Raw genomic sequence first — 23964 nt, 5'->3', positions numbered from 1 at the left:
GATTTCCAAAGATTTACAAGGATGACACCAACTGACAATCTAGGCAATGGTGGAAAGGCTACCCTAAATGCCCTTCCCCTATAATGAGACTGATGACTACTTTATATGCCATCCTAAAGGCCTCATCCAGTGGCTGATGGAAGCAGAGGCAGACACCCACAGATATACACTGAACTGAACTCTGGAACCCAATTGCAGAGAGGGAGAAATGAAGATCAAAGGGGTCAAGACGAGGCTGGTGAAACCCACAGAAACAGCTGACCTGAACAAATGGGAGCACATAGACCCAGACTGCTGTCTGGGAGGCCAGCATGGGACTGATTCAGACCCCTGAACATGGATGTCAATGAGGAGGCCTCAGTGCTCTATGGGGCCCCTGGTAGTGGGTCTGTATTTTTCTCTGGTGTAAGAAGGGACTTTGAGAGCCCATCCCATGTGAAGGGATGCTTGCTCGACTGGACACATGGGGGAGGGCCTAGGACTGGCCCAGGATGAGGTGGTGGACTTTAGGGAGCCCCTATGGAGGGCTCTACCCTCCCTGGGGAGCAGAGGGGGCATGGGGTGGGGGGTTGGGAGGAGGGGAGGGAGAGGTATTGACATGTGAAGCAAGTTTGTTCCTAATTTGAGCTAATAAAAAATGAGTAAATAAAATACTCAAACAATAGATTTTTTTTAAAGCATAGAAACAACCTGAGAAATTTAATCAGAAAATGGAGAATTACAAAAGAACTACAGCAGTGGTTCTCAACCTTCCCAATGCTGGGACCCTTTAATACAGTTCCTTATGTTGTGCTGACCCCAGGCATAAAGTTATTTTTATTGCTACTTCATAACTGTAATTTTGCTACGGTTATGAGTCATTACATTTTCTGCTTGTCTTAGGCAACCCTGTGAAAAGGTCATTTGGCTCCACAGGGGTCACGACCTACAGGTTGAGAACTGCTGAATTATAGTGATACATGTCAGGTAGTAAAGTTGAGTAGCCAGCCTTGACCAGTAGCCACCATGTACTGGAAAAAAAGGGAAAGCACTGATGTCATTTTATTCTCAGTAGCAAATGCTACAGCTCTCCAGGATGTTACGTTTAAAATAAGACATCTCAACCCCAGATAAAGAGATGCTGGATAGCTTTCTTTGATTTTCATCATATATATGAGCCTTTTGCTTATAAACATTCCTGTGCATGCATTATGTGTGTGCCTGGTGCTATTAGAAGCCAGAAAGAGAACATCGAGTCCTCTGGAACTAAGGTTATAAATGGTTGTGAGCCATCATGTGGGTGCTAGAAATTTACCTTGGGTCCTCTGGAAGAGCAGCCAGTACTCTTAACTATTGAACCACCTCTTCAGTACCATGAAATGCTGGTTATTTTTTTAAGTTCAGAAAAATTTGCAATTACGTTTAGTTGGTACTTTAGAATATTGTGTTCAATTCACTTAAATTCTTTTTTTGTCTTGTTTTGCTTTTTCAAGACAGGGTTTCTCTGTATAACCCTGGCTGTCCTCAGACTAGCTCTATAGACCAGTCTGGCCTTGAATCCAGCTATCAGTCTGCCTCTGCCTCCCAAGTGCTGGGATTAAAGGTGTGTGCCAACACTGCCCAGCTTAAATGTTTTATTTCCAATGAGTGATTGAGTAATTAAGTAGAAAATAGTATTTTCAAACAATTGCCACTGATTATACTAAAATGCAGCTAAACTAGAAGCAATCCATCTCTTCCTCTTTCCTCCCCTCCTATCTTGTTTTGCTGTGTCAGGGTCTCCCTAGGGAACCTAAATTGGCCAGCTATTTCCCATCACCCTGTATCAGCCTCCTGGATGCTGAGATTAGAGGCATGTGCTCATGGACCACTATATCTGGCTAAAAATAATGTTTTCAAATTATTTTTTAGCAAATGACATATGCCCTTAAACATGAGCATGTAAGATAAGTTAGAAAAAAAATGCCTTTCAATTTTGGTTGTGCATTTGTCTTAACTTTATTTATATCTACATAAAAACTGGATAGACTTTTTGTGGTCTTAGAGTTTGCACCCAGAGTCTTATGCATATTAGGTACCCTGTTAAGGAGCTATACCGTGACCAATGTTTGAAGGCATTCCTGTTCTTTCTTCCAGAGAAAAGGCTCTTCCTATGCTGCTTAAAAGGACATTGCAAGCTACCTTTCCTAAAAAAAATAGTGAAGTCCATTCAGGAAATGACAAGGAAGCTGACATTAACATACCCGGGATCATGACTAACAAGACAGCTAGTGGCTAGGGAATTAGAAAGACAGACTCCATTCCTGGCATTGGTATGACCTCAATCCAGATGATGTAAGTGGTTTCCTGAAGGGTCATCACTTAGGAGGTGGGCTTCTTAAGTTCCCAGGGTCCGAGAGACAGTGGACTGGTAAACAGGTAAGTCACAGATGTGAGGCCTTGTAGGCGCCCCCTCCAGGAAGTCATCAGAAATCAAATGATTCTCAAAGCTGTAGCAGCAATGGAGTGACTGCTTGGTAGACACTCAGGGGTTAACTGAAAGTGAGGTAAAGCAAGGCACATGTGCTTTCATTTTATTTCTGGCACCACCACTACTTTCAGCTTTTGGGCCATTTCCTGATTGGTCTGCACACAGGCACATTAATTATTTAAGAAGTGTTCATCTGAAGCCAGTAACCCTTCCCTTTTAAGGACAAAGACACCAGGATGACAGCCACTAAGATTTGGAGCTACTAGGATGGCTCAGTGATCAGAGTGCTTGCTAAGCAAGCATGAAGACCTAAGTCTGGATCCTTAACACTGAGGTTAAAAGCTGGGTGTGGTGACCACATCTCTAATTGGAGTGGAGTGGAGTGGGGGATGGGAAGATCTAGGCAGAGATCCCTGGCCAGGCAGCCTGGTTGAAATTCAAAATCCAGGCTCAGTGGCAAACCCTGCCTCAAAAATGAAGGTCAAAAGAAACAGAGATGGAAATGCCAAAGTCAGTTTCTGGCTTCTCTGTGTTATTACAGGTAAATACGAACAAACTCTACATACATGTACCCTGCACCCCCAGGAGCCTCTAAGATTTACAGAGACATCATACATAATAGCTTGTGAGTCTTTCCAACATCCTGTCCTGGACTCTGGGACTGGAGCCTGCCTGTCTCTAGTCATTTCCCTAAACTAGCTAAGGACAACAGTAAGCCTTGGACAATGAGCTTGTTGCTGTAAACCAAGAACTCATCTCCAAATAGGAACTGAATTGCCCCTTGAGTGATAAAGACTTCAACTTCCTCATCAGAGAAATAGTTCTGAGATAATGATCAACCAAACCCCATTTTGACGAGATGGTATAACTAACTATGCTTCTTGCCTCTTCCGCTATAATCTTGGAGTGTGTGTCAATAATCCTGAAGAAAAGTTTGACTGCCCCTTCCCTGTTTTTTGTTTGTTTCTTTGTTTGTTGTTTTTGTTGTTTTTTATATGCCTTGTTGAGTAGATTTCTTTCCACACCTTCTTGGTGACTTTCTATTTGATTCCTAGGGTGAGTGGCAAGATCTGATAGGTAGAATCTACCCAAAGTCATGTTCCCTATGGCCTTGGAGACTGGGGTAGGAGGGACACATATTTCATCCAATTATTCTGAGAAGCATGCTATCGCAGATTCATTACTCTCTTTTCTCAGTTTTGTTTAAACCAAGTCTCATTCTGTACATTAGGATAGATAGCACCATTTTAGTAGTGTTCCAGGAAAGATATGACAGCCCAACCTGGCAGGGGCAGGCAGATGGCTCAGACTCCACGGCACAGGAAACTCAACTTTCTGAGACATACATCATACATCATATGGTGATTATGGAGGCAGGTAGTATGAGGATTTTGTTGTTGTTGTTGTTCTGGAGTAATGTAATAAAATATGGGAGAAAAGTACCATAAAAAATTTAGAAATGCTATATCATTTGCATATATATATAATATATATATTATATATATATATATATATATGCCAATATTTCTTTTAGTATGAACATCTGTGTGGGTATGCACCATATAATGCCATGATTTTTGATGGTCTCTCATTGTTCTACAGCTGCCAACTAGGCTAGACAGACCAGCCAATGAGCCCCAGGGATCTACCTATTTCTATTTTCCTAGTATTAGGTCAATAAGCCCCAGGGATCTACCTATTTCTATTTCCCTAGTATTAGGTCTATAATCATGTACATGCTTTTCAAGAGACGTGAAAATCCACACAGAGAAAAATAGCTCTGCTTTCCATATTTAAAAAACATGCACTTCTCAACTATTATTTGGGGTTTCTAAAATGCAAATTAAGGAGATGATAAACACAGCTGGGGATTTTCCAATATTACTCATACTCTACTACTGAGCCATATCCTTAGGTCCCAAAGCATAAACATTTTTTGTTTGTCTGAGACAGTGGCTCACTATAAAGCCCTGGTTGGCCTAGAACTCAATATGTAGACCAACTGGCCTCAATCTCTGAGTGCTGGGATTAAAGACAAGTGCCACCATGACCAGCTTATACATAAACACATGAGCCTTTTAGCTCACATGTTAAAGGCTGTTCCTCAGCTGGTGGCACCATTGAGAGGTGATTAGATCCATGAGGATGCTGACTTCATCACTGCATACATTGATGTGTTCCTAGCTGAAGGGTCTAGTAACACTTCCTACCTTAAATATTTAGAGAATACCATCTAATCTATGAAGATACATATTTAATATAGTGCATTATATGGAAATGGAAAAAAGAACTTCAGTGTTTCCGGTCCAATGTGGCTGTTAATTTCAATGTGATGAACTGGATGCAGGGCATTTCATGTCTGCTCTCTCTCTATGTCCTGTCCTCTCACTCTCAAGCTCTCTCACTCTTATTCTCTCTTATTCTCTGCCACTTCATGGTTGCCAAGAGCCGAGCAGCTTCTTCAGGATGTTCTGACTTGTGACAGGTCCATAGCAATGGAGCAAGTCAATCAAGGCTTGAACCTTGTGAGACTGAGATAAAATGGCTTCCCTACATCACAACATTCTCTGTAGTGTTCTGTCACAGCAAGGAAGAGACACAAAGTGACAGAAAGAAGCCCCATAAAGTTTTGTCACTTTTGTAGGTGATTTCTCTTGCCGTTGGGTTGCTTGTTTCTTTAGTTTTCCATCTTGGTGTTCTTGAAGACTCGTCCAAGCCATGACATGTGCTGAGTGGATGCTCCACTGCCCAGCTACATCCTTAGTGTTGAGCTTTCAACTGTACCAAGAATAAAAGTGAAGGAGGCTGCTCTCACTCCCATCTTTTCATGGAGCCTGATTAGAGAGGGCATGTCTACCAAGAAACAGAACTTTTCTTTTGTGGTTCTCAGTTAAAGTGATGGTGATGAAAGACTTAGGGACCACCTTAGTTAGAGTGAGGAACCACAGTGGTGTCTACCATCCTTCTGTTTCAGGGGCATCCTCCATAGTGTCCGGTTAATATGCTTATAGATTTCTTCTAACACAAGCAATTCCAGATTCTGCTTTTTAGTGAAGATTTGTCAAGAGTAGGGAATGCTGGTAATTATATTTATACATCAATTTGTTTTGAACAGGTGAAAAATATTTATCAAGGTTATTGGTAATTTTTTGACAGTAGTGAAGGTAAACTGCTTTGTGGAAAATGAGGAAAGAAGTATATATTAAAAGAAAAAAAGGTCCTATAAATGTCCACAAGTTGTTAAGTGATAACATACCCCATTAAACTCAAGGTACTAAACTGATTTTCTAAATATTTAGAAAACTGGGGGAAAATAAGACATTTTCTTCTTCATTTTCTTAGTATTAGAAATGCAGGGAAGGAAAGAGCAAATACACAAAACGAAAAGGTGAAACTTAGGATGGCAAGATGCAGTGTTGGTCTCAGACAATCATAGCCATAAGTATGCCATTTTGGCATGCTGAGTTCTGTGAACTGAGGGACACCTGAGGGTCTAGGAAGCAGCTTCAGAAGCAGGGTTTCACATGGAATGTTTTCTGCTCCTCTGAAATAAGTCCTAGAAGTCACAATTCCTCTTCTCCAAGGTGAGTTGTGGTAGCCACAGTTCCTCTTCCACAAAAACCCAGACTCAAAACCCATAAAGGTCATGTTGATTCCTCTTTCTTGGAAAGCCCTCTTCCTGAGAAGTCTGGCTTTACCCAGGAGAAAGGAATGCAGCATAGAAAAAGCCAAGAGCAATCTTAGCAGGCTGACATTTCTATCCCACCCAGTCTGTCACCAAGAGGATGTACTCTCTGCCCCATCACACTGTTATGTGGCTCTCCATTCTTCATTGACCCTAAGGATGGCAGATACTTCCTCCCTAGCTCTTCCATTTTCTTTTTGGAAGACCAAATATAAACTGGTGAGCTCTAATTGCTATGTTCATCTCTTTTTAACTTGTGTTAGTGGTGTGCTAGCCATAACCCTTATGATGAGCTAGGAAAGAGATTGATCTCCATAACTATAACAACATCAAAATGGACTATGGAAGGCACTAAATCATACTTGCATATCCCAATTTCAGGGCTCAGGACTCTTCTCCAGAGCACTCACTCTTCAGGTGAGCCCACCACTCCTGATGGCTAAGTGGTATCATGAACTGATGTTTCCCATATTCCTTTCCCCATCTCTGACTTCTCTCCTGAGCTGCCACCCTGTAGTGAAAAACCTCCCAGGCATTTCTGCTCCAATATCCAATAATCTAAATTTAATGTTGCCAAATGCAATGTCAAAACCAACCCCACTGAACCTCGTCTGCTTTCCTCACTTACAGTAGATGTTTGAAATTGAGCTAATTACACCCCTAATTCTCTATTTCTCTCAAACATATTGCAACTGTATGACTTCTCAGCCAAAGTGGAACACTCTTGAGAGTAAATGGAAGAGTTAATGATTAGTCTGTGTGATATTGTGGCATATAATACACAATACACATTTTGTTCTTTATCTTAGTTCCTGGTGAGAACTCCTCAAATCCCTGCAATTTAGTGATGGGAGTGGCAAATGTGAGACAGTCTTGTTATTCAAAACAAGCACTTTTAGTCACCCCTGGCTTTATATTAATAAAGTGGCCTTTGGAAAGTCCCTAAGGATGGGCTGGTTGCCTCAGAACTTTGTGGTTAGAGGTGTGGGTTTTTAAACCAACCACTTGTGCCCTGAGTACAGTATTGCCTGCTAATGATATTACAACAGAAGCTCTGTGCGGGCAGAGGCTTTGACTGTGTAATATGTGTTGAAAATAAACCTGTTCTTTCTCTCCCTGGGAAAGAGACAGACTGAAGGTTGAATTGATCGCCAATGAACAATGATGATTTAGTCCATCCTACATAGGTAATGCACCATATAACCCCAAAGAGAGTTCAGAGACCTCCCACACTGCTGATCAGGTGAAGTTGTCTCTCTCAGACAAGATACAGAAGTTCGATATCCTGTCTTCCATTCTGAGCATTCTGTCCCCTTAAACCTGGCTGCCCCTATGCTGTAAATTGTTAGAATAAAGAGAAAAACATTAAGTTGAGAGCTCGCCTATGTGCTGCCTGTCTTCCAGATCTGCAGGGATGTGGGCTTGACCACTTCTGTTTTGTGGAACAGAACCCTTCCTTCACCTTGGGGTTTGAAAGTATTTCCGTGTGTCAGAATGGAGTTAGAGTATTGGCTGGTGTTGGGGATCAGTTAATGTGAGAGAAATCCTTATGCTTGAGGCAGAAGTGTGGATGTTCTTATTTGAGTGAAAGTAGAGAAGGAAACCAAGGTCTCTTTCCCCTTCTATATGGGTTGGCACAGCAGGTGTAAACTAGGATGTATTTTATGTTCTTTTATTGAGACAGGGTTTCTCTGTGGTTTTGAAGTCTGTCATGGAATTCACTCTGTAGACCAGGCTGGCTTTGAACTCACAGAGATCTTCTTGCCTCAGCCTCCTGAGTGCTGGGATTAAAGGCATGTGCCACCACCTCCTGGCATACTTTTATGTTCTTTATTGAGTCCACAAGAACCTGAAACACTGCCTTAATTTGACACCTTAGCCTTTTTTATGACACTGTAGTCCAAACCCACCACTGGCCATAGTAATTACAGTCCTTTACTGGGTGTCTGCTGTCTATTTTAGTGTTTGTCCTGTTGCTGCTACTGTAACACAGCTGTAAGGGCAGAGCCCTTGTCTAGGTAACACATGTGAAAATAACTTTAAACAATGTTTATATACACATAGGCATTTCCAGAAACACATACAGGATATGGTCAGAGTTTTTGCCACCTGGAAGATGGAGGGGGATAATTGTTAAGAGGAATTTGTGTGGGAAGGATACTTCCTCTGAAATGCACACCTTTGTTTCATTGCCACTATATTCTTACTCTGCCTATACATTATAGTTTGAATTTTCCAAAGTGCTTCATGAAAACTAGACTTTTCATCCACAGTGAAATTTTTAAAAATTTATTTTTTGAGGCAGGTTCTTGGTTTGTGTTTTGTTTTGAGAAGATGAATGTGCATTACCACGGCTAGCTGGATATGATATTTATAAACCTCTTTTCCTGTTACTCTAGAGGACAGTTGGAAAGATGATCCCATTTTGTTTCAAACTGGGTCATAAGGACTAAAACCCTCATATCTAGACTATATATATGTATATGTATATTATATATATATATATATATATATATGTGTGTGTGTGTGTGTGTGTGTGTGTGTGTGTGTGAAATGAGCTATTTATATTTAAATGCTATTTTCTAAGAATTCTTTGCTTTGCCTATTACAAGTGATTTTATAGATATCCTTCTGATAATGCCATGCATTTATTGTTTGATCCTCACAGCATGACTCCAGGGTTGGCATGCTATCATGCTGATCTTGTATTTGAAATGACCAGGGCCTGGACAGGAGAAACAGCTGAATGCAAGTTCACGACTCTAGGTCTCACCAAATGTCTGATCCACACTGGTCTTGATACCCAAGCTGGTGCCTTCAACGACTACCCTGTCTGAGGAAGCACGGCACAGTAGCCAAGTTTCTCATCCACTCTCGGCTGTAGCTCTCATTCTCCGTGTCTCCATGTAGAGGACTTTGCTGTGACTACTCAGAGGACCTCACTCCATGGGCAGCTGTGCTGCCATGAGCATCTCCATGTACAGCACAACATGGATACTGCACAGCATGGAAAGTGTCATTATCATGTAAGACGATGGGGAAGGTTTTTAGATTATGAACCACATGGAACCAGGTGGACATCTACAACAGGCTAATTCAACATCAGTTCCTCTTCAGCAGAACACATCGTAATGTAAGATGAATTCCTGTCCTGTTTTACCTCAGGCTGTGGTCCTATAAAGATCTGAAGGCTCACTCTCTCAGTGATACCGTAATAAAAATAAATGATTTAAGTCAACCTGCTGCTTATTATAGATAAGGCTTGCACAGCTGTAAAGTTCTGTTGAACAGAGTGGAACACTGTCTATCAGAGATATTTTTCCTAAGTTCTTATTCCATCCTTTAAAAAGGGCCAAAAATGTAGTGTTCACATTGATTAGGAAATGGGGCTAACTTTTAACGTGGTCCCATCACTGAGTGACCTTGGTGATAACATACTGAAACTCAAAGGAAGTTAATAAATGTCTCACTGAGCATGCACGTGCTTAAGTGGACATGGAAACCCTATCTACCTGCAGAAAGTACAGTGATCAAAAGGGATATGCAAATAGTCTAAGGTTTAACTATTTCACAGCTTAAAATTTCATCCTTGCCTTAAGTGCTAACTGGCTGCTTGGATTCTCCATGGGCATAAAACCACATAATTTTGTTTATGACTGTCTGATTAGCTGGTTACTATATTTTAAATAACCAATGTACAAATATATACTTCACAGGGAATCCTATAGGAGCCATCTAGACACATTCCATGTTCACTGCCTTGAGTCTAACTGATATTAAAGGTACTATCTCTGCAGAAGATTTCATGAGGACACAGAACTGAACTCATGTGTAGCCATCCAGCAACCAACATGACTGAAATAATGGATGCCACTCACTGGAACCTGTTATTAAAAAGTCACCTTTGAAAAAATAAATATCCATTCTTGATTAAAAGGCCTCCAGAAGGCAGGGATAAGTTGATATTTACAAAATTATATATTTTGTAACATGAGAAAATACCTTAACATATAAAACTGAATGGAAAATAATATGATGGAAACTAATTTTAAAATCTCATTGAGAGTATTCCTTTAAATACTATAGGATGAGAGATTAGCTTGCCATGTCATTTTAGAATATTCAGAGGGATTATCAGACATGCCAGCAAAATGAAACAGGATGTTTAAAATTAGAAGCAACTAAACCATCACACAGTGATTACATACCTGGGACAAGTGTAAGAAGACTACGTCAGATTGACAGGGATAATTTAACAGTGCTACTAGAGACTAAAGGGTCAAGCAAAAGCAAAAATAGAAACTTCACTTAGGAGATTTGACATCACAGTTGTAACCTTATCCTGAGTTATCCTATAGTTTTGAAAGCTGCCACAGCAACTCTAAACTCATAAACACAAATGCAGTGAAGATAATGAAACAGAGGGGACCACAGGGGCAGCTGTGAGGCACGCAGCCAAGTGCGGTACTGGAGCCGGAGCACAGATGGTGGCGACAGCTCAGAGAGCATTGAAAAAGGACCAGTTTCCCTCCCAGGGCTACTTCATGTTGTTAGAGGAGGCTACTGCACTTCAGGGGAAAGTTAATTATTCAACAAGTGCCAGTCATAGAAGCAGAAGGTCACCATAAAAATTTGCACCTTTCTTCATTCTTTATAAAGAAAAGTTCTGCAAGATTTAATTATAAAAGGGAAATAAATACGAGGTAGAGGAAAACAGAGAGAATGTTTTTCTAAGTTTTGGCCTGGAGAAGATCTAATTACACAAGCTCTAGTGGTTTATTCAAAACTGGATAGATTCAGCTACTCAACAACAGCAGCACATCTACAGGCTTCATAGAATCACAGCTAAAGACAAAGACAATGAGAAACTGGGAGAAATGTCACCCCATAGTATAGAATATTGGCTAATTTCCTTGACCAATCAACACCTGATACACACTAAGAAGAAAGTATCCAACAACTCAACTGAAGAACCATCAGACCACAGAAGCAGGTACATAACAGGTACTTCCTGTTTTACACTGTCCTTGAGAATATATTTAGCATTACTTATAATTTAAAAAGTGTGGTGCCATAGCTGGAAATGTAGCATGGTGGTGGGCTGGGGCTTAGCATGTACAAGACCAGGGGCTCAATGCCTAGCTCCACAGGAAAAAAAAACAAAAGTGATGCTATCTATCAAACCAATAAAAAGCTGTAACATTCATTTGATAAGGCTTTGGAAAGCTGTTTTTCTTACATTTCTCTCTCTCTCTCTCTCTCTCTCTCTCTCTCTCTCTCTCTCTCTCTCTCTCTCTGTGTGTGTGTGTGTGTGTGTGTGTCCATCTGTGTGTCTGTATATGCATGTGCTTGTCCCAAGAGGGGCATGGGGCAGTCCTACTTTGTGGGAGTCACTTCTCTCTTTCTATTCTGTGGATTCTGGGGCTTAGACTCAAGGTATCAGGCTTGGAGTTGAGCACCTTTGCCCACTGAGCCAAATATCTGTCCCCAGAAAACTACTTTTTAAATATTGTTGTGTTGGTTGAAGTATAAATTGGTTCAACAATGTTATTTTGGAAGACAACATTGCAGTCAACAGTACATATAATATTGTCTTGGCAATTAATCTTCTAGAATTTACCTTATAGATACACTGAAAAATGTGCTAAGTATCACATATGTATGTCTTGTTTGAAAGAGAAAATATGTTCATTAATGGGAATTGGATAAATGAATGTGATGTAGGAAGAGGAAGACAGAGCAATGCCTGGCACTCATGAGCAACAAGAAGGCTGTTTGATTTTGTGTTGGGATGAATTGATCTCCATGATAATTAATCTCCAAGACAAAGGAGGGTGCAGATTTACTTATACCCTTATTCTGTTTTAAAGAGTGAGTTTACATATGCAAGCAATGCATTTAGAAATGTGATTATGTATACAAGCATATGCATTTAGATGTGTGTAAAATGTCCATCGAAGATACTCTCTGGATCAGAAGTATCCAGGACTCACATAGAAGGCAATCATTTTTCATTGCATTCCACAGTACAACATTCATATTTTATACAGTGTATATATGCTAAAAATGAACTGCTTTTAAAAAAGTTTATTTTAAAAACAAAAATCTTATTCTCTACCCCCTTTACTTTCCCAAGGAGGAAATCCTGGTTATTTTCTAGTCATGTTGTCACTATTAGTACAATCTAGGCTCCTGTCCCTCTCGCCTTCTCCCTTCTTTCTGTGTTTGCTTAAACATACAATTGTTTAAAAATGAGTGATAGGCAGGAGGATGGAATAAACCAGTAAAACATCAGAATACAAACATGTAAGAACTTTTTGAAAAACTGCACTGCAGAAGTGAATGGAGTTTGTGGAGTGGAGTCGGTAGACATTGTTGATCTCATCCTGTTACTTGTGAGTTACAAAATTTATACCATAATATGTGTCATTTGCATTAAGTTTACATAGTGATGCTTTTCTTAATGAGCTACTCACCTGGTTCCTGTCCCTGGCATTTGCATATCGGAACCTCTGGATATAATAAAAGACCAGCCATGCGAGGGAAATGATCATCAGGACAATGAAGGATATGGAGACAAACACAACCGAAGTGCGGCTCACATATTTCTGCAGGTTCCGGGTTCCGATGGTGATGTGCATGGTCACGGTGATGTTCCTCTCCAGCAGGCTCACTATCTCCTTCCCTTTGGGCTCAGGAATCATTATGGCCACAATGTCTTCCACACCTGCGGCGACAGGGGCGAGGAATCGGGCAATGAGGGTTGGTGAGAGGAGACAATCAGAGTGAAATGTTTGGGAGGGCACTGTCCAATGACAGCCAGGGACAAGCCACTTTATAAGGCACCATCATTTTGACTGATAGTCCGACAAACTATAGTAATTTGGTCTCCCGAATAAAGGTAACTTGTGCTCTCCCCACCGTCATCACTGGCTGCAAGCATGCGTTAAGGACGCCATCAACCACACGATGTAGACTCTTCCCCTTCCTCTGAAGCCTCTTAGAAGGGGCCCCAAATGCCTCTCAAAAAACCCTGCCATGCAGCTGTCTGTTCATGATGTCAATACCTCTTCTAATAAAGTTCTTTTACTTCAAAGCACAGTTAACTCAATGTTCCCCTAAAACCTTCCATTTCCAGAATCTTCTTCAGAGTTGAGATACCTAACAGCCGGAGTCTGAGTTTCATCTTGCATTTCTTCAGCTCCTCAGAGATGCTGCTGCTACACACACACACACACCCCCACACACACAAACAGACACACACCCCCCCACACACAGACACCACACCACACCATACACCTTACCACACACACACACACACCGCACAGACACTACACATACCATACACCTCACCCCCCCACACACCACTAAGTTGAAATCATGATTCAGATACCAGCAAGGCCACATCCAGGCTACTTTTCTACTCTCTCAGGTACTGCCCCTGAATTTGGTGAAAGTGGACCCCTCCATAGATTCCCCTGAAAAGAACAAAAGGAGTTTCTGCTTTACGGCAAGAAATGAGACACAGCTTCCAACTGCCTGCCTCAGTGCTCTCTGGTACTTTCTCATGTACTCTGTAAACACTCAGTGTCAGATTTCTGACTAACATCGGTAAAGCAATTTTTCTCCAACAGTGAGTACCCAAGCAACCAAAGCCAGGGACTCTTGAAGGACTCCAATAGGCTGGGCTAACTGACATAATGGTCTCAGAGCCATTTTCTGCATAGTTTGCCCAATCCAAAGGAAGCAATTATGTGTCCTACACAAGCAAAGGGAAGATGAAGGTAGATGATCCTGGAACAATAGGCCTTCTCATGTATTTCCACCAAGGTGTCCTTATTTTTTGTACAGTTGGAAGGAAGAGGCTCTTTTCTTGGACCTCAGTCATGTGTGTCCTTGTCCCTATCATGGCACTGTGTGAGGGGCAGATCTCAGGAAGGACTAAGAACTTACGCACAGGGCTTTTTCATAAGCATAGGACACCAAATTCCAAGGCCCTAACCCAATCTGTCTCTGTGGCTGACATGTGGAAGAGAATCCCACAGTTCAATCTGTAGGAAAAGCTGTAAGCTGAGTGGTACACACAGCCCCACTTCCAGGTGGAAATATCCCGTTACCTGTGGTGATTAAATGAAATGGAACCAGCTTACTATTTAGGGAGTTGTAGATTCAGGGAACAAATGAAAGCCTTCTGTAGATGCTTGCAGAATGTGGTCCAGCAGCCCGCTGGTATAGGATCACTCAGCTAGGATGAACCAGATTATACCTGTGTGTGTGTGGGGGGGGTGACTGGGGTGGGGGTGGGGAGGAGTGGTATTGCAAGTCTCTTTGACTTTACTCTCTATTCTTGGTTTCAGTCCCATATCCTTGACAGTGTGTCATTCAGGCTGATTAAATACTTAAAACTCAACTGCCTTAGGATCATTTACTTGTTACTATAACATAATTTTACATCACAAAAAACCCACCCAGGTACACACAAAGGAGACTAGCCATTGGTCACGTATTTTCAACATTCCCACAATTACTGTGTTGATATTAGAAGACCATCAAGCCATTCGCTGAGTGTTCAAGTTTTGTGGCCGTCTTTAAGAATTACTGAAACTGATGGCTTGAATTCTCACTTGGCTGGGTATACCCATTATCATGTAGCCCCTTCTCATGCTGTGTTTATTCTGGCTAATGGCTTCCTGTGGTCTAGGTTTTGTGAGGGATTAAAGGCACTCCTAGGTTTTGACTCCACGGAAATATGATCTGCTTTGTACTCTGGACTAATCTGGTCTGGGGGTGGGTTCATCCCAGGGCTGCAGTTATTTTAGAGACATATGAGTACTTGAGAGAGGGTCATGATTTTCTATTTATTTCCTTGTTTATATTTTCTAGGCTTATTTAAAGCTCTAGATTAGATTTTTGTAAAGACAGGATGTGGGGCTAAACTAAGAGGCTTTCTATGCTCAGACAGGCACACATTTATATTTTAATAGCCAAATGAAGACATTCCTTAATTGCTTCCAGTTTTGATCCTCTGTTTAAAAGGTTTGTTTCCACTCAAGACCATAGAGCTACTCATTTAAAAAACAGCTTTTCTAAACCATATAGTTTTACCTTCCATATTTAAATCTTTAGCGAACCAATACAGCTTTCAGAGAAAACAGTATTTATTGAGTTCTCTTAATGGATAAACAGAAAGGACAGAGACCAGAGTGTGATTTAGTTTGCCCCTAAATTCTCAGCTTTATTTTCTACTTTGTGTTTTCTGTGATGTTGACCTACTTTTTGCTGAACCTGCCCCAGGCTTTTAATCTTTAAAGCCTTTAACGTGTTTCCCACCCAGTGGCTTGAATGCCCCAACCCTCCCCCAACCCCACTTCCAGCCTACAGTTCTCCTATTAGGAATTCACACTTGAGAGGCCATGCAGTACAATCATTACGAGTTGCTCTCTGGAACCAGACAGTGTGTTTTAATCCAGTACAGCACTTTAAAAATAGGCCCCAAAAGTTTTGGATCGCCGAGACTCTCTAAATTATTCATTATCTGCTTTCAGGGATCTGAGAAAACATTTTCTCTTTCTTGCAGGGTAAGGTATAATTAACTATTTTACACTGTTTGTTTTAAACCTAAGTGGCTAGTGGCTGCTTGTTGTCCCTACCACTGTGGGGACTTCAGGACATATGACATGCCCTGGAGAAAAGCATGTAGGGCATTGGGGCAACAGGTCTATTGGTCTGGGCAGGTCTTAGTCATATCTATTTCTCTTTGTACTTTAGGCTGTATACTTGTACAGTAAATTGCATTGGGGATATGAATTCATCCTAGTGGGAATAGTCACTAAAAACTGGATGCCTAGGGGCTCCAGAGATGGCTCAGTGGTTAAGAGCATTTGCTGCTTTCTCAAAGGACCTGGGTTCAATTCCCAGGACCCACATTAAGGGCTCACAATTCTTTGTAACTCCAGTTCCAAAAGATCTGATGTTTTTTTTTTTCACCTTTGTGGGCTCCTGAATGCAAATGATGCACATAAACTCATGCAGGCATACATGCATGCGGGCCCAGCCCCCCCCACACACACACTCACACACACACACTAAATTGGCTGTCTAAGGTATCCAATAAAGCTGCTGTAGAGTTATCTGCATTTGGATGAGTTACTCTGACTAGTGCAGAATGCAGGCCAAGAGGCTGTTGCAGGGCCTGATCTGCTGAAGGGGACGAGTGAACTGACGGGAGTAGTCACACTCTTCCTTGATTTTTCCTTCATTCCAGATGTATACCTGCAGCAGAAGAGTAGCTGTGGGTGAGCAACAGACAGGAAAGGAGAGACATGGGCACTGACAGGGTGTGGAAGGGCTTGCTGAGAGATCCCAGGAACTGTCCAGTGTTGAATGCTGCTTTGTTGATGCACTTTTTATCTGTGGCACACTATGGAAGTGACACACACACACACACACACACACACACACACACACACACACACACACACACACAGCATATTTTGTGTGGGTAAAACCCACACCAACCAAGCTACTAGGGTAATTTTGTGCTGACTATGATACTGAGGCACTTTCCTGCCAAATGCCTGCTTTGGTAAAATGACCCCAGTCTACCATCTATTTTCCTGTCAAAGGCACTTCAGTCGGTGGAGTGGAAGGCTGTTATGTAATCACTGTTCAGCCCAGAAAACTTCTCCAGTTAGAGACAACACTGTGACCAGCACAGACACCCCCAATGCCACAAGCAGAAACACAATGTATGTAATGCTTTTTTATCCATAACTGCACCAGCAGTCAGAATCTTATTTGATTTATGTGTGTACATCAGGAATCCAAAGCTTTCAAAGCCCAATGGTGTTCAATGATGAGAAAGCCTCTACTCATACACTCAAGCCAGGCTGCTTAGTCACCGTGGAGTGAAATCTCTAGAATATCAGCAGAGCACAAAACACTGTATGGAGCCCATCACATGTTCCCCCATGCCCCTTGGGTGATGTGAATATCTCTGTACCTGCCTCTCTTCCCTAATCTGTGCTTTAGTCTGCCTTACCGTTAACTCTCTAGGATTTAGGAAATTAAGAAAAACATTCGCTGTTCAATTGTAAATATTTTCAACTTATGCATTTGAAATAGTTCATTTAAAAATGTAGTCAGCTTCTGATAACTGTTAATTCTCAAGTGTGATATGTATGAGATGGTTTAAAAACAGTAAGGTACTATGTAAATTGAAAGTTATTACTATTTTCTGTACCAACAAACATTTCTAATATATATAGATGCAAAACTTCTAATTCAAGCTCTCCCAAATTGAATACAGCAGCATATTAAAACAATTTTCATACCTAAGTGGGATTTATTCAGAATATGAGAATGATCTAATGTCAGAATATATTGTGGTGCTTTGTAGGACACTCACAAGTTTAAGTAAAAGGCATATGGCTGTAGGGAAAGCTGTAGCCACGCCTTCTTAGGGCCTGGCTACAGGTGTGTCTGACCAGGCTTGTGAGGGCGTGGTCAGAGTGATGTAGTGGAACTGCGTTTTCAGTTTCGGTTTCTTTTTGCTTCATGCTGTACAGACCTCTACCACGCCAGCTGGCTAGGTTGCTCTGTAAGGCTTTTCCCTATTAAATATCCTTATATTTCTACCTGACTCCATATTGGTAATTTCCCACAATATCTGGTGCCAGAAGTGGGATATTGGAAACCTACACCCCATTTGGGACAGGCTGTGGGTTCCATCGGGCCCGTGGCCTAGGCCCGGAAAGTGCCCTCTCTCTACAGGCGTTCCCCGGCTAGCAGCAGACCTTCTGCCGATGAGCTGCTCAGAACCATCCACCCAGCTCGGAGACAGTTCCTAGCGTTTTCGGTTTCGATTTCTTTTTGCTTCTTGCTATACAGACCTCTACCATGCCAGCTGGCTAGGTTGCTCTGTAAATAAGGCTTTTCCCTATTAAATACCCTTATATTTCTACCTGACTCCGTATTGGTAATTTCCCACAATATATGGCTGTCTTGCAGAGCTTGTTATTTGCCTGCATTTGGTCTGCTTTTCTTTACAGTACTTGTATTTTAGCTGGGCACAGACTGGTGGTCAAAATGTTAATACTAAGACTCTCTTGCAGCTAGATGTTGTCATGTGCTTACTATTCTGAGGTGAGCTTTCCATCCCAGGGTCTTACTCTGCTGTGGAAAAGAAGAATGCCAATTGTGACCATGCACAGAAAAGTCAACATAGTTCTGAAAGTAAAATTAGAAGACTAATTAGTAAAACACAAGACTAAAGCTAACATCCAAAAATGAAGAGTTTCCCACAAACCTCAATCTATGAGAAACTAAGGGAAAAATGGTCTATGTGTTGCATGGAGGACAACATGAAACTACTAAGAATAAACTTAGTGAACATTGGAGCTAAATGAAGAAAACCACACGATAAATTTTCTCTGAAAGTCAAAAAAATTTCCAAAGGAACAGATGTCATTTTAAACCCAAGGGTTGCTTATTTAGTAACATGTAGCTCATATCAAGCACATGGTGATTTTTAGTTAGCTATTGGTAGCTATGATATTGCTGCTTTCACAGTATGGCCAAGGAAAGCAGTATCTTGAAATTGATAATCTTATTTGAATTTTTAAAAACCACTACCTAGTTTTCAATGGTTACAAATATCTCAGTGATTAAACTTAGTAATTTTAGTCAAATCTTCTATTTTCTCTGATCAGTTTCATGACATAGTGTGATACCAATCAATAATCTAGTAAAACTATTGATCATGGGCTGGGATATTCCCTCAGTAGTTAAAGGGCTTGCCACACAAACAGCAAGCCTAAGAACCATAGTTTGGAGCTCCAATAAGAGCTGGATAGGCATAGTGGCCATTCCTGAGGACTTCCAGAACTCAGAAGGTAGATGATAGATTTCTGGAGCAGACTGTCTGCCTAGACTAGTTGCTATTTTGTGAGCTCAATCGAGAGACCCTGCTTCAGAATATAATGTGGAGATGATCAAGGAAGACACCTGATGTCCTTCTGGAGCCTCCACATGGAACTATATCTGCATACCTGTGTGTATGCACACATGTAAGTGTGCAGACACATACAAATGAACAAGCAAAACCAAAACACCCAACCTAAACTGCTGTTTGGTTTGTTTTCTCAGCTTTACTGGCTGCCCTTTGCTCTACTTGTGTTTATATAATCAGTTGCATGTGTGTCCTAGGTTTTACCTGTTCACAGCATTGCTGCAATTGAGCATTCCATATCACAGTCTTCTCTTCTTAATGGCAGTCTGCTCTCCCTCTCTAGCCTGAAGCTGTATGCTAGATATCGCTGTAAATTCACCATGTCTACTTACGAGCCCTCAGCCATTACTTCTGTGTAACATGAACATATTCAGTCTGAGGCCATCCATTTTATCCTTTAATTCTTTAATGTCTGACTTCATGTTTTCTGCAAACACATCTTTCACTGCTTTTTCCTCTTCTATAATTTCTATTATCCTGTTGATGGACCTCACTCTCCTTTTCTACATTATATCTTGTTGTTTTCCATTGCTCACTGGTGTTGTCTGACATATTTATATTATGAAAACAGGGAATGAATGGCATAATTAACACAAATATAGAAATTACTTGGACATCACAAGATTTTACATGTACAGATTTAAAAAAATATGTCCACAATTCTCTGACAGTTATCACATACATAGGGTCACAAAAACAACAGTGAAGACCCTGAAATATTCGGTTGCCACCATGAATTCCCTTCCTGTCATCTTTCCCTTTTCTAACTCTTTTTTCTTTTTTTAATTTAGAAACAATCATTTTACATATCAAACCCCTGTTCCCTCTCCCTCCCATCCTTCCATGCCCCCACCAAACCCCCCAACTCCCCCACCCGCTGCCCAAGGATGGTGAGGCCTTCCATGGGGAAATCATCAAAGTCTGTCACATCATTTGGGAGAGGCCATAGGCCCTCCTCTGTGTATCTGGGCTGCAATAGTATCTCTCCATAGGGAATTGGCTCCTGAAGTCCATTTGTGCACTAGGGATAAATACCGGTTCCACTGTTAGAGTTCCCATAGCCTGCCCAGGTCTCCTAACTGGCACTCACATTCTCTCTTCTTTAACTCTTAAGAAGCACACACACACACACACACACACACACACACACACACACACACACACACACACACACTATATATATTATAAGTTATATATTGTAGATTATATACATGTATTTATAATTTTGTCATTTCTGGAATATCATGTAGATGGAACCACACACATATAAACGCCTTTAGAATAGTTTTCTTTCACTTAGCATAATGCCTTCAGTATTCACCCAAAGATACAACACCAACTTATGCCCTTTCATTCATAGCATTTCATAGTATGGACTCTGAAAAACCACAGGTCATTCAACTATTTGTGGATTGATAGATATGTGTTTACTGTCAGTTTGGAGCTCTTGTGAGTAAAGCTGCTATAAACATTCATGCGGATGGCTTTATGTGAATGTAAATTTTCATTTTCCGGGATAAAAGCCAAGCGGTGCAACTCCTAGGGTACACGGAGGCTTGAGTTGTATTAGATGGTGAGACTTCTGCAGATTGGCACTCACACTCTGCAATCCACCAGCAATGTCGCAGTTTTCTATTTTGTCACCAAGCTGCCTTGACTTTGATACAGACACTGATTTTTCTTTCAGCTGTTCTCACATGTGGACATCAGAGCTTCATGAAACCTTTACACTGCCCTCTCCCCTCCTGACTAATTTGTGGGTGTCTGGATCACCTTTCCATCACTGAGACAAAAATGCCAGAATAAAGCAACTTAAGGAGAAATTGCTTACTCTGGCACAGCATGGGAGGTTTCAATCCATGGGTCTTCTGGCTCCTATAGCCTTTGTGTCTGTCATATATGCCAGCCACAACAGAAACAAGTGACAGAGAAGTACAGCTACTTAAAAGAGACCAACAAGCAGGGAGAGATCATAGGTTAATGTCCCAATTCCTGTCACAAGTATATCTCTGGTGACCAAAGCTTTTTCCTCAGCTCCAAAGGTCCCACCACTTCCAAATACTGCCACAAGTAGAGGACCAGGCCTGGGAACACTTGGGACCCAAATTGCTACTGAAGCTGAGACTTCAGCCACCAATCCTTCTTTGGCTGCATCCTTTTCAGAGTTTAGCATACTTATTGTGTTTTTTTTCAATTTATTGCTTTTCTCATACTAAATATTTCTCACTAGTTCCTTTCCGAAGCTTCCAGCTCCTTCTGTGCTGCATTAGCCACCAGTTAATGCTTGTGGCTCATTTTTCAAACCATTCCTCCTCAAGTGGTAAAACCGCAGCCTGTCCCATCATTAATAACATTAGCAGCTGTCTCCTGAACTTGCCTCTGAGTTCATACTGACCCATCTACCATGTTTTCGGAAAATCCCAGTCAGAAGCCTTGCTTAGTGGCTGCAGGAGATTTAAGAAGAGAGAGAAGTTTGGTTGACTCCATCCACGTGCAGTCGACAACCAATGCCTGTCCCTTCACTTGACTCTGTGATGTGCTAGTGTTGTGTTCTGTCAGGTGGCCCTTGCTAGTTTTACCTGAAGAACTGCTGGAGCCCAGGCTTCCCACACCCTGGTTACATTTTTTTTATGGCAGACCATATAACTATAAATGATTATAACTTCCTGATACCATCTAATCTGGCCCAATTTTATACTCTTGCTCCTGAATCCTTCCTCTGTCTCTTGGAAAGTCTGGTCAACAATGCCCCAGCCTTTTCCTGGAATGGTTCCCTCCTCTCTTTCCTGAAGCCTCTTCTCGGATTGGTCCCAATTCTTGTTTATTCTTCCTGTCATTTAATCATCACCTCCTCAGACTGGAACTCCAGCATTTAAGGAGTTCTGAAGGCTTTGACTGGTAGTTTGCCCCCACCCCATATAATTGCTTTTTTCTGGTCTTCTTCAGACATGTTTCCTTTTGCCAATGTCCCCATGAGAGACCCTGCCAGTGCTGAAACTTCCCAAACTCTAGTTCCCATCTTTCCATTGCTCTCTGCCCGCTGGTGTTCCTCTTTCTCCACATCCTCTCCAGAATAAACTGTCATTGGTGTTTTTGATTTTAGCCATTCTGACAGGAGTAAGATGGTATCTCTGAGATGTTTTGAGTTTCCCTGATGGCTAAGGATGTTGAGCACTTTCGTAAGTGTCTTTCAGCCATTTTAGATTCCTCTATTGAGAATTTTCTATTTAGTTCTGTACCACACTTTTTAATTGGATTACTTGGTGTTTTGGTGATTAGCTTTTTGAGTTCTTTGTATAGTTTGGATGTGGGGTTGGTGAAGATCTTTTCCCAGTCTGTTGGTTGCCATTTTGTCTTGTTGACTATGTCCTTTGCCTTACAGAAGCTTCTCCGTTTCAGGAGGTCCCATTTATTAATTGTCGATCTCAGTGTCTGTGCTACTGTTGTTATGTTCCGGAAGCTGTTTCCTGTAGCAATTCATTCGAGGGAACCTCCTACTTTCTCTTCTAAGAGGTTCAGTGTACCACCCTCCTCTTGTCACAACATAACAAATATTTCTCAAGCTAAGGTGGCCAGATACTATCAGTGTGATGAGCCCCACCTGTCAGTATCTCCCTGGGGTACAGACTGGACACATAGAAAGTCTGAACTGTGGAGAAAGTATAACTTGATTCCCACAGTTTACCTGGGCAAGTACCCCAGTGGTCTTGTAGGACTAAGCTGTGGAACAAAGGATACAACTTCCCCAAGAGAGGAGAGCCAGAAATGAGGCCAAAAACAGCTGACACCAAGACTGAGTCATGAGCAAGCTGAATCAGAAGTCAGCCTAGCTCTGGACTTTTCTCCTATTTCTCCCATTTAACATGATCACTCCGTGGCAAACCCCCAAACGCTGAACTGTACAGCTCTTTGCATTCCACACTGTTGGTACTGAAGCTGGGGGTATTTTCATGTCATTTCTATGTGTTGTCAAACTTAATTTTACTTTAATTAATTTGTGCAGCATTTGAAATAGAATTCACCTCTAGTGTCTTGGTATATTGGAAAAGAATGTCTATATCCAGTTACATTGTGAATGCCTGCCTGGTTCATACATTCAAAGCCACCTAGACTGGACGAGTGGCAGTTCCACATAGCTCCCAAGTATTCTAGTAGACTTCCTACCTCAGGGAGATGCTTCTGCTACTTACAGCCAGACACCTTCCATGAGATCCATGCATTTTCACACATTTGGGGGAGAGGAAGGTTGTTGTAGGAACATACTCTTACTTTTCATAGTAAATATACTTTATGGAATGAATATTTAAATTCAAAGTATGACTAATTGAAGGTTAAAACTTCATTATTTAGGAGCTAAACTGGTTAATTTTTAATGCAAACCAGCTGATAGGATTTCTCCAGTAGATATTTAAGTTTAAAACAGGAATATTTTGGGTTGTTTGATAAACACCGGCCAGTTTGGACCACCCCAATTCTGAGACATAAACTTGAAATGGTCCAATGTTGTGTGTCGCTGAAGTGCATTTTAATCCTCACAGTGGGATTTATCGTTACAACCAGTAACAACCAACTTTTGTGAAGTCAGAAAATCTTTAAAATGTATGCTTTCCTGAGAACAGCTGTTGTAACTTCACTAGTAGGCCATACTACCTTTTTCAAAACATGTGTGTTCCCATTGTCAAGTCTGTAGAAATCTCTGTGAATTTATGTGAAATACTTTTTAAAACACTTACGTATGTTCCTATTATCAAGTCTGCATTACTAGCTCCATTTGCAGCATTTTTCTTGGGACATGATCAGTAAATCAGACTCACAAATAAC

At 41.3% G+C, this 23964-nt stretch overlaps 1 protein-coding gene across 1 annotated transcript in view; it reads right to left on the bottom strand.

Moving 5' to 3' along the window:
- The window catches only part of Rnf150 (ring finger protein 150), a 207565-nt gene that overhangs the window by 80006 nt on the left and 103595 nt on the right, over positions 1–23964 (bottom strand). Inside the window, exon 3 of the mRNA XM_027406133.2 lies at positions 12611–12861. Coding sequence (XP_027261934.2) covers positions 12611–12861 — 251 coding nt within the window. The remainder of the gene's footprint in view (positions 1–12610; positions 12862–23964) is intronic.

Source organism: Cricetulus griseus, chromosome 3 (genome assembly GCF_003668045.3).
Source record: "Cricetulus griseus strain 17A/GY chromosome 3, alternate assembly CriGri-PICRH-1.0, whole genome shotgun sequence".
In the NCBI taxonomy this organism is placed as follows: Eukaryota; Metazoa; Chordata; class Mammalia; order Rodentia; family Cricetidae; genus Cricetulus; species Cricetulus griseus.
The sequence above is the reverse complement of the archived record's forward strand: the minus strand, read 5'-3'. Positions and strand labels throughout refer to the sequence as shown.